This window comes from Solanum verrucosum, unplaced genomic scaffold, assembly GCF_900185275.1.
Source record: "Solanum verrucosum unplaced genomic scaffold, falcon-dt-bn FXZP01000252.1, whole genome shotgun sequence".
In the NCBI taxonomy this organism is placed as follows: domain Eukaryota; kingdom Viridiplantae; phylum Streptophyta; class Magnoliopsida; order Solanales; family Solanaceae; genus Solanum; species Solanum verrucosum.
The window spans coordinates 1,284,578-1,298,505 of record NW_026019988.1 but is presented as its reverse complement, the minus strand read 5'-3'; the positions used below and the strand labels follow the sequence as shown (position 1 = coordinate 1,298,505).

The following is a 13,928-nucleotide window of genomic DNA, read 5'->3' as shown; positions in this document are numbered from 1 at the left end:
AGCTTCTCTCTCTATTTAAACCTTACATACTACTATATTAAACAGTACTAAAAATCACTTTTCTCCCACCCAAAAAATAATAATCTATCTTCAGAAAATCAAGAGAAAAAAAAAAATCCTCAAGAGTCTGCATTTTTTATCTGTAAGTTCCAAAATTCATTATATTTTCTTCTATATTTTTATTGTTAGCATTTCTTCTGCTGAAAATAGAAAAAAAAAAGAGAAATTTACTAAAGTTTAGCTCTGTTTTGGTTTTCTCTAAATTTTCAAATAAAATTTGCTCTGAATTTTAAAAAAAATATTAATTATCTTCAGATAATCAACCAAAAAAAAGTAAATTCTGGAGGCTGCATTTAAGGGGCGGAGCTACAAGTCTGTTTACTGGTTTAACAGAATTCAGTAGTTTTGATTCTTATCCTATACTTGTATTTATAAATTCCGAGATAAATTTGCATATATTCTATGCTTTTCAGATTCTACTTGTGGAATTACACGGAATATCTTTTTTGTTTGTTGTTATTTTGAACCTACTAGACTGTCTGTTTTAAAATTCAGAACTCATAAACTCAAAATTTTAACTTTATTTTAAATTTTTTTATTTATTTTTCTAATTTTGGCTATGTTTTCTTGAAGGAAAAATGCAGAGGAGATCCAAAATGGGATTCTTGATGAGAAATTTTCTAGTTTTATTTTGTTGGATTATTTTAGCTGTAAATGCAGAAGAATACATTACATACAAAGATCCAAACAAGCCCTTAAACAGAAGAATCAAAGATTTAATGAAAAGAATGACTTTGGAGGAAAAAATTGGGCAAATGATACAAATTGATCGTACTGCTGCAACTCCAAAGGTTATGAACAAGTACTACCTAGGTAAAAAAAAAACAGACAGTGACGGATTTAGAGTAGACGTGACCAGTGGGTTCAGTTGAACCCGCTGGTTCTAAATTCTGAATCCGTCACTGTTTGTTTTAAGATATTTTGTTGTTTGAGTTTGTTTATGTATGCATTATGATTTTCTGATGAAAGGGATTTAGTTGGACTCCATTTTGGTAAATGTGGCTTTGTGAATGGGTTTGGTTGGATCTATTGATTTTAAATTCTGAATTTAATGTTATAGAGGTGGTGTTAGAATTTGAAGTTTATGAGTTCTGAACTTATTATCGAATTCATAGCTCGTTTTAGTTACTAGTGTCATAATCAAGTTGTTTTATATGTTTAATGAATTTTCTAATATAAATACAAGATCTAAGTAGAAGTTACGGGATGAATTAGTTTCAACACGTCCCTAATATTGTAGTTCTGCCCTTGCTATAGCCTGTAAACATACAAAAGAGTCAATTTTTAAAAATAATTTGTTATGTGATGTTATCGATTTCCTAGTAAAGTGGATTCAGTTGAACCCCTTTTTGATAAATATGGTCTCACCACTAGATGCCATGGGTTGTTTCTAAATCCTGAAACCGTCACCATTTTATAATACTTTGCTATGTGAATTCACCTGTATATATAGTGTAATTTTTCAACAAAACAATACAGTTAAACTCCTTTGATAAATATGATCATTTTTTTACCGAATCTACTAATTCTAAATCCTAAATTCGTTATACATGTAAATGACCATTTTTCAATAATTTGCTATGTGAATTTATCTTTATACACGGTATAATTTTTTGACAAAATGAATTCAGTTGAACCCCTTTAATAAATATGACTTATTATAAAATCTACTGATTCTAAATCCTGAATCCGTCTTTTTTTTATGAGCAGGGAGTGTGTTGAGTGGTGGAGGAAGTGTGCCTAAGAAAGAAGCATCAGCAGAAGATTGGATTGATATGATAAATGGTTTTCAAAAAGGTTCATTATCAACTAGACTTGGAATACCTATGATTTATGGAATTGATGCTGTTCATGGCAACAACAATGTCTATAAAGCTACAATTTTTCCTCACAATGTTGCTCTTGGAGTAATAAGGTAAATTGTCTTGGAACAACGATAAAATTATAATTAATGGATCACGTGTTACATCAGAATAAGTTGTCTACATTAATTACACCCCCTAGCTAGGTATGACCCTATGTGTTCGGCTGAAACTAATAGCTTTAGTCTAGACCCTTGATTAGTTTATTCAGAATCCAATAAGCTGTCTTTTCTATCGTCTGAAACCGATAAACTTGAAATTCTAACTTAGCTTTAAATCAATATGAAATATTTTATGCATCAAACTTGTTTTTTTTCTTTTTTCTTTTTATCATAAATTGATGATTAGCTAATTTTTTATCAATTATTTTTGGTTAATTAATAGGGATCCTCAATTGGTCAAGAGGATTGGATCTGCAACTGCATTAGAAGCTAGAGCAACTGGAATTCCATATGTTTTTGCACCTTGTCTTGCGGTAATGTTCCATCAACTACTAGTATTTTTCTTCTACGTACGTTGCTCGGATATTTTTAAAATATCACCAGTTGCATGTTAAAACCTTCAAAAGTAATACATTTTAAAGAATTTGACACAAATGTGATAACATCTTTGGGAAGTCCAAACAATATAGATTTTCTTCAACAATTTTTTTTTATAAAAAAAACAGTTTTTTACCACCTAATGTTGTAGTGAGTTGATTAATACCCGCTTCATCTTTAGCCACATGTTTTTGGTTCGAGTCATATGAATAAAATCATCTTTAATAGGGAGTGCATTACCCCATAAAATGAGACTTCCTTTGCGATTTTGGATTAGTCAGATTCTGAAATAAGTACCGAATGTTGGATGTAAAACAAACAAAATTAATTTTCTTCCATAATTTTTGATAAATTGACTTAATTCCCTTGAATTGAGATTTCTATTATGGATTTATATTTTATGCATTGATAGCTAGGTTGGTAACTTGGTGAAAATAATTAGTAACCGATCATCATAGGTTAAATTATGATGCACAGATTCTTCAAAAGTACATAACTTTAAAAGAATCTCATACACGTCAATTTATATAATTAATTTTTTTTTTTATACAGTATTAATAATTTAAAATTTGTTGATCTAGGTTTGCAGAGATCCAAGATGGGGCAGATGTTATGAGAGTTATAGTGAAGATCCAAATATTGTTAGGTCAATGAGTGAAATGGTACCTGGATTACAAGGAGATGTTCCTTCTAATGGTAGATTAGGAGTCCCTTTTGTTGCCAACAAGTAAGTTCTTTTTATTTCCTTCGAAATTTAATTTATATGTACTGATAATATTTTTAGTTGATCGATAAAAAGTAAAATTCACTCGCTTAATTAACTTGTAGCCGTCCGGGGCGGAGCAAGAGGATAAAAAATGACTTCATTTTGTAGTTTTAGTTCACATATAAGTTAGACCACCAATACCTATTCTACAAGTTTCTTGATCTATCTATGTTTAATTAATGTTGACATTATTTGTTATTAAGAACATATTATTAGCTACTATTTCACTTTTGGTTCATGTAGTGTGTGCACTATTTAAATTATTTAGTTCATAATTAATCATGATGTGGATTTGATCACAAAAGATATTTTTGGCATAATTAACATGGATTTTCATAAAAGTCCATAACCTTGAATTCAATGATTTCTTCAACCCACATGCATACAATAATGATTAATTAAGTCAGCATTTTTCTTTTTACTTTATTGGATTTCTTGTCATATAATATATATATATATATATATTTGGAAGAAGGTGGAGATTACTTTTTATAATTACTCCACTTCAGTCTCAAATAAATTAAAGTATATGTGTAAATTTTTATTCTTGTATTTTTTTTCTAATATCCAACAAGAATTCATTATAGATTAATTAGTTTTATGTTGATTGTTATAAATATAAAGTCATACTAATTTTTTATTAAAAATGTTCAACCTGATATATAATGTAATTTTCTTGCCAAGAGATTCTTTAGTTTTGGCCTGATTTCCACCTATCTAACTCTCCTCCTTTATTATCATTGACGGATTTTTTTAACTTCACCATAATAAATAAGTAAATAAAATTAAATACGAAATTCAATATTTATATTTTGCTAAACAATTTATAACTAATATAATCTTTTGATAATTTATATTAATCCATCTTTAAATAAAATTAGCATCAATAAAATAATTTTTTATTATTTAATGACAAAAGTTATTGATAACTATTCCTACTTTTTTAGTGCTTTTTTTTTTTTTTTGAAAAAAAAGTGGGGTAACTGATTTCTAAAAGTAAGGCATGTGATTTGGAACTATTTGGTATATATAGCATAGGATATGGTTTTTGTGATGCATGTGATTATGATACATAGAGCCAATAAGAAAAAGACAATAATTGTGAAACAAACTAGGTGCAAAAATTTCAAATTTTTGGTCCATTTGAATTGTGACACACAGACATTTTTTTGTTTTATGGGCTTTTGTAGCATGACATAGACTTAGTCACATGGACCACTTTTCCACTTATTAGAAATCAAAAAAAAAAAGAAGGTGATGTGTAATATAAAAACACAAGATTTCTACCTAATACATTATTCTTCAATTTAAAATTTATATGTATATAATGTTGGAAGGTAACAATTAATTAAATATATAGAATGCGGGTGTCGTCGGCATACATCTGACCTCTCCAGACACTACTTATAAAATTATAGATCGTATCTTATTGTTGTTGTAGAATGTGGGTGTGATGTGTGTATGGTGTTTTTACGTGTCTGGTTATGTTACGACACGTGTTGCATTGTGAGTGCCAAGTGTCAGACACTTCCTAGGATGAAGTACAACGTGTTCAAAAGTCGTAAAAAGTACCAACCTTGAAGATTGAATTCATCAAGTCTAAATTCTAGACTCGTCTTTTATCACCTTTCAAATTTAAGTGTATAATTAAACTTCAAAACAAGTTTGAGGCCTAATGTAGCATCTATGTATTATCCCTATACAATGATGTACATAGATAGCTACATAGAGCGAAAGACAGTCAGTTGAATACCTTTTATCAAAAAATTATACTCTGCATATATAAGTCAAAAAATACATTTTATACACTTGTACTAAACCTCGAACGCGTATGTTGTTGTTGTTGCTAAACCTCAAACGCGTGTGTTGTTGTTGGTAAACCTTGAACACTATGTTGTTGTTGCGTTGTTACTAACCTCGAATGTGTTTTAACGAAATTTCTGACTCCGTCACTGTTATTTGTTACAGGCAAAAGGTGGCTGCTTGTGCTAAGCATTATGTAGGAGATGGTGGGACAGTAAAAGGAATCAATGAAAACAATACAATTATTGATAGACATGGTTTGCTTAGTATACATATGGCAGGTTACTATAGTTCAATCATCAAAGGTGTTTCTACTGTTATGGTTTCCTATTCAAGTTGGAATGGTCTCAGAATGCATGAAAATAAAGAAATGGTTACTGGTTTTCTTAAAGGCACACTTAGATTCAGAGTAAATTCCTAATTTTTTCCTCTCTTCGTGAATTTAACTACCTGTATGTTGCTCGGACCCTTCAAAAATATTGTTGTATCCATGTCGGATTCTCAAAAATACATGTATTTTGGAGTATTTGATACGGATACAACAACATTTTGTAGTGTTTATAGATGCAACATATGTTGCTTAGACCCTCCAAAAATGTTGTCGCACTGTTTTGGAAGTGCGACAATATTTTTGAAGGATCTGACACGGTGTGGAAACGTTGTTGGAGGATACGAGCAACATTTTAGTGTTTAAAAATGCAACCTATATTGCTCATGGAACCTCTAAAAGTATTGTTGCACCTGTGTCTAATTCTTCAAACATTTTAGAGGATCCGAGCAACATTATAGTGTTCAATAGACGCAACCTATATAACTCGGAACCTCCAAAAGTATTGTCGCACTCGTGTCTAATTCTTCAAAAAGTTTGGAGGATCTGACATTAGTGCGATGACAGTTTTGAATGACTCGAGCAGCATAGGATGCAACTAGATGGGATTTCAAATTTAACATTATGAAGTTTGCTCGGGTCCTTCAAAAAATGCAATTGTTTTGGAAGTTCGAGATGATTGTGATGACATTTTTGGAGGATCCGAGCAACGTAGGATGCAACAAGATGGGGATTTCGAACTAACTTTGTGAATGTTTGTGGAATTTGTTTCAGGGGTTTGTTATTTCAGATTGGGCAGGAATTGATAAGCTTACTTATCCTTGGCATACAAACTATACATATTCCATTCTTGAAGGTGTCAATTCTGGCATTGACATGGTTAGTAACTAATCAATTTATATCAAAATGTATATCCATTTTATAATTTGTGCACGTTGTGGGCGAATCAACGATATCTGTAATAGCTGTTTAAATTTTGAATCTGTCTCGTACTATCACACGATTTTACAACATGAAGAACGAGTTTCGACTTGATTTACATGACCTGTAAAGAACTAAGGCTTGCTCTTTTCCTTCTTATATATTGCAGGTTATGTTGCCTTACAACTATACAGAATTCATTGATGGTTTAACATATTTAGTGAACAACAACTTTGTTCAAATGACTCGAATCGATGATGCAGTCAAGAGAATTCTCAGGGTGAAGTTCCAAATGGGACTCTTTGAGAACCCTCTTGCTGATTATAGTTTGACGAAATATCTTGGATGCCCTGTAAGTTCAATGTGTAGCGATAAATGATAGGGAAAATGTTTAAAATTGTTCGAGTTTTCCTCCCTTTACATGTTTTGCCCGTTCATACTCTTGTCGTTACCAATTGTCTCGTACTTCTCATTGCAATTAACGGAGCTCCAACATAAGATGACAGACTCCACATGTCCTTACGTTGGAGCTCCTTTAGGGGTCAAGGGAAAAACCGAGACTTTCTTCTAACGATAGGTGTAAAACTAAACCAAAAGGTCAAATGAAGGACAAAGATGCTCAATTTCTTGATCGTTTTTCCTAGATGAGATAACAAGTTATAAACTCGGAAAAGGTAAAATCTTGAATTCATCTTTGTTGTGTTACAATCTTGTAGGAGCATAGAGAATTGGCAAGAGAAGCAGTGAGAAGGTCACTTGTTTTGTTGAAAAATGGAGCAAATGCAGATGAACCAGTTTTGCCACTTCCAAAAAAAGCAACAAATATATTAGTTGCAGGAGCCCATGCTAACAATATGGGATACCAATGTGGTGGATGGACCATTACATGGCAAGGACTTAGCGGAAACACAACAATTGGTACATTTCTAATCCCTCAACGTTGCTCAGACTCTTCAAAAATGTCGATATGTGCATGTTTGATACTCCAAAAGTCGTGCATCTTTTAAGGATCCAACACATGCACAACAACATTTTCTATGAAGTCTAAGCAACATAACCCTGAACTTATATGTCCGAATTTGAGTTGAACGAGTCAGGCTATGACCTATTGGTAAACCTACCTAAGAAAGAGTACAACAATATTGTACACTAATCAATTAGCAACTTTTTTTGGACAGGTACTACAATCCTCTCAGCCATAGAGAACACAGTTGATCCAGAAACAAAGGTTGTGTATAAGGAAAATCCGGACAGCGAATTCGTCAAGTCCAACAACTTCTCCTATGCCATAGTCGTGGTGGGAGAGACCCCATACGCGGAAGGTTCGGGTGACAGCCTAAACTTAACAATCCCCGCGCCTGGTCCAGACATCATGACCACGGTTTGTGCCTCGGTGAAATGTGTCGTTGTGCTTCTCACAGGGCGTCCGGTTGTGATCCAACCATACCTAGCTCAAATGGATGCAGTTGTAGCAGCTTGGTTACCAGGAACAGAAGGACAAGGTGTAGCTGATGTCCTGTTTGGTGATTATGGTTTTACTGGAAAACTAGCAAGGACTTGGTTCAAGACTGTTGATCAACTCCCTATGAATGTTGGTGATTCACATTATGACCCTTTGTTCCCTTTTGGATTTGGACTTACCACTGAACCTGTCAAGGCCTAAAACAACTGTTTTTTTTTTCTTTTTTCACACAAACAAACAACAAGAGGTCCAAACATACAACTATATGTTACCAATTTATGATTTGAGTTTAGTGCAAAGATTGTTAGAAACTTTGATAAGTGGAGTAATGGAAATGGATCTCTTCTTGTTTTGCTATGTATTTTTGTCATTTTTACAATCAAATAGCCGCGGGGCTATAATGGCAGAGAAGTGGTCAGTTGAACACCCTTCGTTGGAAAATTATACTACGTATATAGGTCAATATTACAGAACCAAGGCTTACTAATGAATGAAAGAACTGTTTTTTTTTTTTTTTTTCACACAAACCAAACAAGAGGTTCAAACATACAACAACTATATGTAACAGAGGCAATTTTAGACACTTTGACAAGTGGAGTAAAGGTTTGTTTCCCATTATGTATTTCTCGAGTGAGCTAGTTCGGTAGGAATAGGGTGGGAAAAACCTATGTTTCTAGTGGAACAAGTATCCCTATATACTTAATCAAAGATTTCGAGTTCTAATTCTGAGAATAGAATCACCTTTAATAGAAAATGTTTAATTCCTAAAGTAAAAATTTTTAACACGAATTTGAATTAGTCGAATCATAAAATAAGTACCGAACACCAAATAGGAAGCAAAAGAACAGACAAACCATCCTCCTGATAACTGATAGCTATTGTAACATGTAAACCACATATACTAAATATTATAGTTGTTTAATACTTCTCTCTTGTATCTTATTTTATTCTAAGGTATTTGATACGAATTTAAAAACTTTGCTGACAAATGTAAAGTATCAAAAATAATTCCTATTATTATATGAATGGTGGTAACTATTAAATGTTCCGCAAAAAAATAGTATGTGTATAGTGTATTATATCAACATGCATGTGCATAGTGTATTTACTACAAAATTCAAAAAAATCGAAATACGTTTCGTAATTATTTGATACTATCATAGTTATATGGAGTATTATATATCATCAAAGAATGTAGTGTTATTGCTCCTTCATTACTCAAGAGGTTTCAAGTTCAAGTTTTAGATATAAAAAAAATCCTCTATAAGAAGCGTTTTTTCCTAAATGGAAATCTAAATTATCTAACTTCAATGCAGTTACAAACCACATAAATTATTACGTCATAAGGACATTCTAGTGTTTGAAACTGTATCTAATATTCACCATTCTTCAATTATAATTTACGAAAAAATAATCAAAATTATTAGAATAATAATTTAAAGTTGGAGTAGGATTCCTAAATTGTTTAGAATTTGTTATTTAATTAATTAATATCTAATTAGGATTTATTTATTTCATATACAAATTTGTTTTCTAATCCTAATTTAATTCGGTTTCTTACTATTATAAATATGGACGTATTTAGTTATTTTCAATACGCAAAAATATAGGAAGAAAAAAAAGAACAAGATACAAATAGTAGAAAAGTCATCATTCGCCAGGCAAGTTAGGAGAGACAACGTTTGAATCTTTCTCCAATTCCAGCGTTGTCTATCCTATTGTCTCCTCAAGAATTTCAAAGAAACCCCATTACCTAAATTCCCAAATTATCAATTTCAATTTTTTCCCCTTTTTTCTTGTTGTTGTTTTACAAAGTTATCAATTCAATGGGTACACCAGAATTCTCAAATCTTGGGAAGCATTGTTCTGTTGAGGATTGTAGGCAGATTGATTTCTTGCCTTTTACCTGTGATTGCTGTTACAAGGTACCCCTTTCTTTCCCTCTCTACCATTTGTGCAATTTTTTTTCTTTTGTGCATTGATTTACTGTCTTTTTGTTAATTTTGTGTTGAAATCTTTCTTGGTTTTGAGTTTTTTGATCTGGGGTGTGATAAAGTTTCAATCTTTTTGGTCCACGGGAGAAAAATTAACTTTTTTTTCCTTTTATACATGGATTCACTGTCTTTTTTTCAGTTGTGTTGAAATCTTTCTTGTTTTTTTTAGTTTTTTGATCTGGGGTTTTATTAAAGTTTCAATCTTTTGTGGTCCACAGGAAAAAGAACATTTTGTTGGTGTAGTTGTTTGGTTGATGTGGGGGTGATAGGGATAAAAGTTACTTTTTGTTTTTGAGTTTTTTGATCTGGGTTTATATCAAAGGTTTAATCTTTTTGGTCCATTGGAAAAAGATGGTGTAGTTGTGGTTGTGGTGGGGTATTCTGAGAATTTTGCTTTGTTGGAGATATTAGGTTCAAGAAAATGTGAAGGATTGAGTAATCAAGAACATGACAAAGTTGAGCTGAAGCTTAGGAACCAAACTATGACACATTTTGTTTAATGTTGAGCATGTTATGCTATTTCATGAGGTGATCAGATACTGAAATTTCAGCCTCTTGCAGAAATGCAGGGTAAGACTGCGTACAACAGATCGTTGTAGTCCTTCCCTTCCCCGTAGTTGGAGCTTAGTGCCCCAAGCTGCCCTTTTTTATCAGATATTGAAATTTGAACAGTAGTGAAAGGGAGGTATAGTCTAGTAGTTAACACTTTCCACTTCAAACCATCTCCTCAAATCATTAGGTTGAGATTCAACTAGCAAAGTGGAAAAGGACCATTTTCAAGTGTATGTGTATGAAGCAGGATTGGTTTTTTACCTAGGTTTGTATCAAAGTTTAAATCTTTTTGGTGCATAGGAAAAAGAACCTTTTTTTGGGATAGTTGTCTGGTAATGGTGGGAGTGGGGGTCAGGGTGTGGGAGGAAAAAAATTATAATCCTGATGTTTTCTGAAGATTTTCTGTGTGTGAGAAATTGGATTAAAGAAAGCGTGAAGGATTGAGTAATCAAGAACATGACAAAGTTGAGTTGAAGCCTAGGAGCGAAGATATGACACATTTTGTTTTATTTTGAGCATTTTATGCATTTCCTCCTTCCATACTATCTAAGTTACATATAAGTCGAAGTGCAGCAGCTGTCCGCTGTGTCGATGAGGAATTATGTAGCAATGCATTAGGTAGAGATGGAAACAGTTGATGAAGATAAACAATCCAGTGATTAGGGAGGTGTATTGTCCAGTAGACCTCCCTCTACCTCCAACAATAAGGTTGAGATTCAAGTAGCAAAGTGGGAAAGGACCATTTTTTCGGCTCCTCGGTAGGAGAGTTTGGGGGTTGGGATTTTACCATATAAAAAAAATTTACAGAAAAAGGAAAGGAAAAAGATAAAATCATTTATTGTATATAGAAGCTTGCAATCAATTGTTCGTATGATACAACAAGAGAGGATGAAGTCTCGAATATTGAACTATTGGTCTTAGTATTTTCATGATTATCTCGTGTAATGTGCATCTCGGAGTACCAGTAGTTGATGTGCCTCACATGGTTGATTAAACTTTTACCTCTGTTGTTCCGTCTTTATTCTGAATTTTAAAGCTTAATGTTTCCGAACTTGTAATGTGGCTTTCAGAATGGAGATATCAGGAGTTATTCTAAACTTGAATAGCCCGTATTGGTTCTATATAGGCTAGACCGATGAAGCATTGCCAGAATCACAATTTTCTTTCATTTTCAACATTCCGACTAGTATATACTGGTTGCACTTCTGCTTATGTTTTAGAAACTTTCTCTCTGAAGTAATAAGCTTTAAATGACATTTTTTCTTGTTTTTATCAAAAAGAATATTGACTACTTTAAGTGGAGATGTCCTTGCTTCCTTGCTCTTACGAGTTATGGGTCTCAGTGATCTGGTATAATATCTTAGTTTCTTTTATAGATTGTTAATGGTTGAAATAAGAATTGCTATCTTTTTAAGACATGAATCTGAAAAAAGGATTGAGTTTTGAGATGTATGTACTGGTTCTAATCCCAGATATCTCTTTTGCTGTCTCTATGATAGTGGTTTTCGGTTGAGTATATGTTTAAATCTGTTAGGAACGAACTGCAAGTCGATGATATTCTGTATGATGGACTCAACTTTGTTTATTCGTAACATAATTGGGAATAATTTCCGACACTGATTGTGTTAACATACAATACTTCTTTGCAGGTGTATTGTTTAGATCATCGAAGCTATATTAGACATCAGTGTCCAACGGCTAACAAGAATAATGTTACAGTGGTCATTTGCCCGCTCTGTGCAAAAGGGGTACGCCTAAATCCTGTTGAAGACCCAAATATAACTTGGGAATCGCATGTGAACACCGAGTGTGATCCATCGAACTATGAGAAAGCCACAAAGAAAAAAAAATGTCCTGTGCCTCGCTGCAAAGAGCTCTTGACTTTCTCCAACACAATTAAATGTCGGGATTGTACTGTCGATCATTGCTTGAAGCACCGGTTTGGACCTGATCACAGCTGCCCTGGACCTAAGAAACCAGAATCTACTTTCCAGTTCATGAACTTTCTGAATGGAAGTAAAGAAGATTCGAAGAAAGCTCAGCCCACATCGACCTCAAGGTGGACCACGAGCCTTTTAAAGGTAGTATCATCGGTAAAGGAGAAGTTCAACAGTGAATTTAATCAACCACAGCAGACAGGGCAAAGCAGCCGCGCCACCAACCACAGTGTTACTAACAACAGCAGTCAAGTAGAGCCATGCCCACAATGTCATCTAAGATTTTCTACAGTTAGAGCTCTCATCGACCACGTGCAGAAAGTACACGAGAAGAATGGTGTTATGAACATGACAATCGATGTCTGCCCGAGGTGTAGTAAAGGTTTTCGAGATCCTGTTGCCCTTGTGGAACACGTTGAAAGGGAACATAAAGGAAGTTCTATGTAAAGAAGCAAACAACAACATGCCTGTAGGATGTATACAAATCTTACTCCTACCTTTGCGAGGGTAGGGAGGCTGTTTCGAAATTTTTTATATGTAAAGAAGCAAAAGTACATAATTTTTTTCTTGTTAATTCTTTTTGAGAAAAAGTCTTACTCATTCTTACAAGATTTACATATGACTTGAGGTTGATTGAAGATCAATATGACTTGATTTTTTTTCTCGAAAGTGGATGGATGTTCCCTTGGTTTCTCTGTTGTCTTTCATTATCTTCTCTTTCACTACACATCCAAATTAACATATATACAGAGCAGATGGTCTATCGGAAATAACTTTTCTACCTTCTCAAGTTAAGGGTAAAGTTTGTGTACGTTACACTAATGATTTACCATTTGTAGACAACATTCCCTATATATAATAGTGTTTGTGCTAATCCAGCTCTTTCTTACAAGGCAAGTTATTAATTTAGATTAATGATGAGCAATTATCATCTATCTGCTCCTAACTACTACCATAATTATTGTTAGTACTTAATTTAAGATTTTAAGCTTATAGTCTTATAACAATCTCAAGTTAATATACACATTAATAATTGGTCCACAATCAAACATTTATAGATATTTAGTAGAGTTTTTAATACATACACAAGATCTGGACAAAAGTTATTGAGTTCACGTGAATTCATAGCTTTTATAAATACTTAAGTAAAAAAAAGTATATAAAGTAATATGCTTATGAGTGTTAGTTCTATCATACGTTAATAATACAAGTTATGATTAAATGCTAAAATATTGTTGTTTCGAAAATTTTCCCTCTAAGAATTATGTGCACATATTTGAAATCTAGAATATTCCAAGATTTCTATGATTTTTTTTTCCAATCACCAAAACCTTGAGAATAAAAATGTGGTGTACAAAACATCATGTGTTCACACATGATTTTGAGAAGGATCGCATCTCAAAGACTGTGATGTATACAACCTACTTTGATGCAAATGTTAGTGACTGTTTTCACGATTTAAACCTGTGATCTATAGATCACATGGAGACAACTTTAAAATATCAAATTAAAACCTAGCAACTTCAAAAGGCAAAAAGTAAAAAAATATATATTCTTATTTTACCAAATGATTCACTTGAGTTCTTTTATAATTATGACACCTGCTTAATTAAGTCATAAAAGAGTTGTAAAGCGAAAGAGCCAATAAACTAACACATGGGCATGATGAGTAGTTCTTTTTAATTTTATTTTTTTAATTACCTT

General features: G+C 32.8%; 2 protein-coding genes across 2 annotated transcripts; both read left to right on the top strand.

Annotated features, from left to right (window-relative positions):
* The first annotated feature begins 628 nt into the window (after positions 1–628).
* LOC125818705 (uncharacterized) lies at positions 629–7,960 on the top strand. The gene is made up of 9 exons (XM_049498216.1): positions 629–873; positions 1,771–1,975; positions 2,307–2,397; positions 3,043–3,188; positions 5,196–5,439; positions 6,133–6,237; positions 6,449–6,631; positions 6,996–7,197; positions 7,458–7,960. Exons 1-9 carry the CDS (start codon positions 639–641, stop codon positions 7,940–7,942), a joined length of 1,896 nt encoding a protein of 631 aa, XP_049354173.1. The 5' UTR covers positions 629–638; the 3' UTR covers positions 7,943–7,960.
* A 1,401-nt stretch (positions 7,961–9,361) lies between these two features.
* Positions 9,362–12,886, top strand: LOC125819038 (zinc finger AN1 and C2H2 domain-containing stress-associated protein 13-like). The gene is made up of 2 exons (XM_049498551.1): positions 9,362–9,666; positions 11,937–12,886. The coding sequence occupies exons 1-2, from the start codon at positions 9,568–9,570 to the stop codon at positions 12,669–12,671; spliced, it is 834 nt and encodes a 277-aa protein (XP_049354508.1). The 5' UTR covers positions 9,362–9,567; the 3' UTR covers positions 12,672–12,886.
* Positions 12,887–13,928: the final 1,042 nt, after the last annotated feature.

Excerpts from the sequence above, each read along its gene's own strand:
- LOC125818705 (XM_049498216.1), top strand. The coding sequence starts at position 639 with ATGCAGAGGAGATCCAAAATGGGATTCTTGATGAGAAATTTTCTAGTT. Across the intron at positions 1,976-2,306 it reads GTTGCTCTTGGAGTAATAAG|GGATCCTCAATTGGTCAAGA; the intron begins GTAAATTGTCTT and ends GTTAATTAATAG. Across the intron at positions 2,398-3,042 it reads TTTTTGCACCTTGTCTTGCG|GTTTGCAGAGATCCAAGATG; the intron begins GTAATGTTCCAT and ends TTGTTGATCTAG.
- LOC125819038 (XM_049498551.1), top strand. The coding sequence starts at position 9,568 with ATGGGTACACCAGAATTCTCAAATCTTGGGAAGCATTGTTCTGTTGAG. Across the intron at positions 9,667-11,936 it reads CCTGTGATTGCTGTTACAAG|GTGTATTGTTTAGATCATCG; the intron begins GTACCCCTTTCT and ends ACTTCTTTGCAG.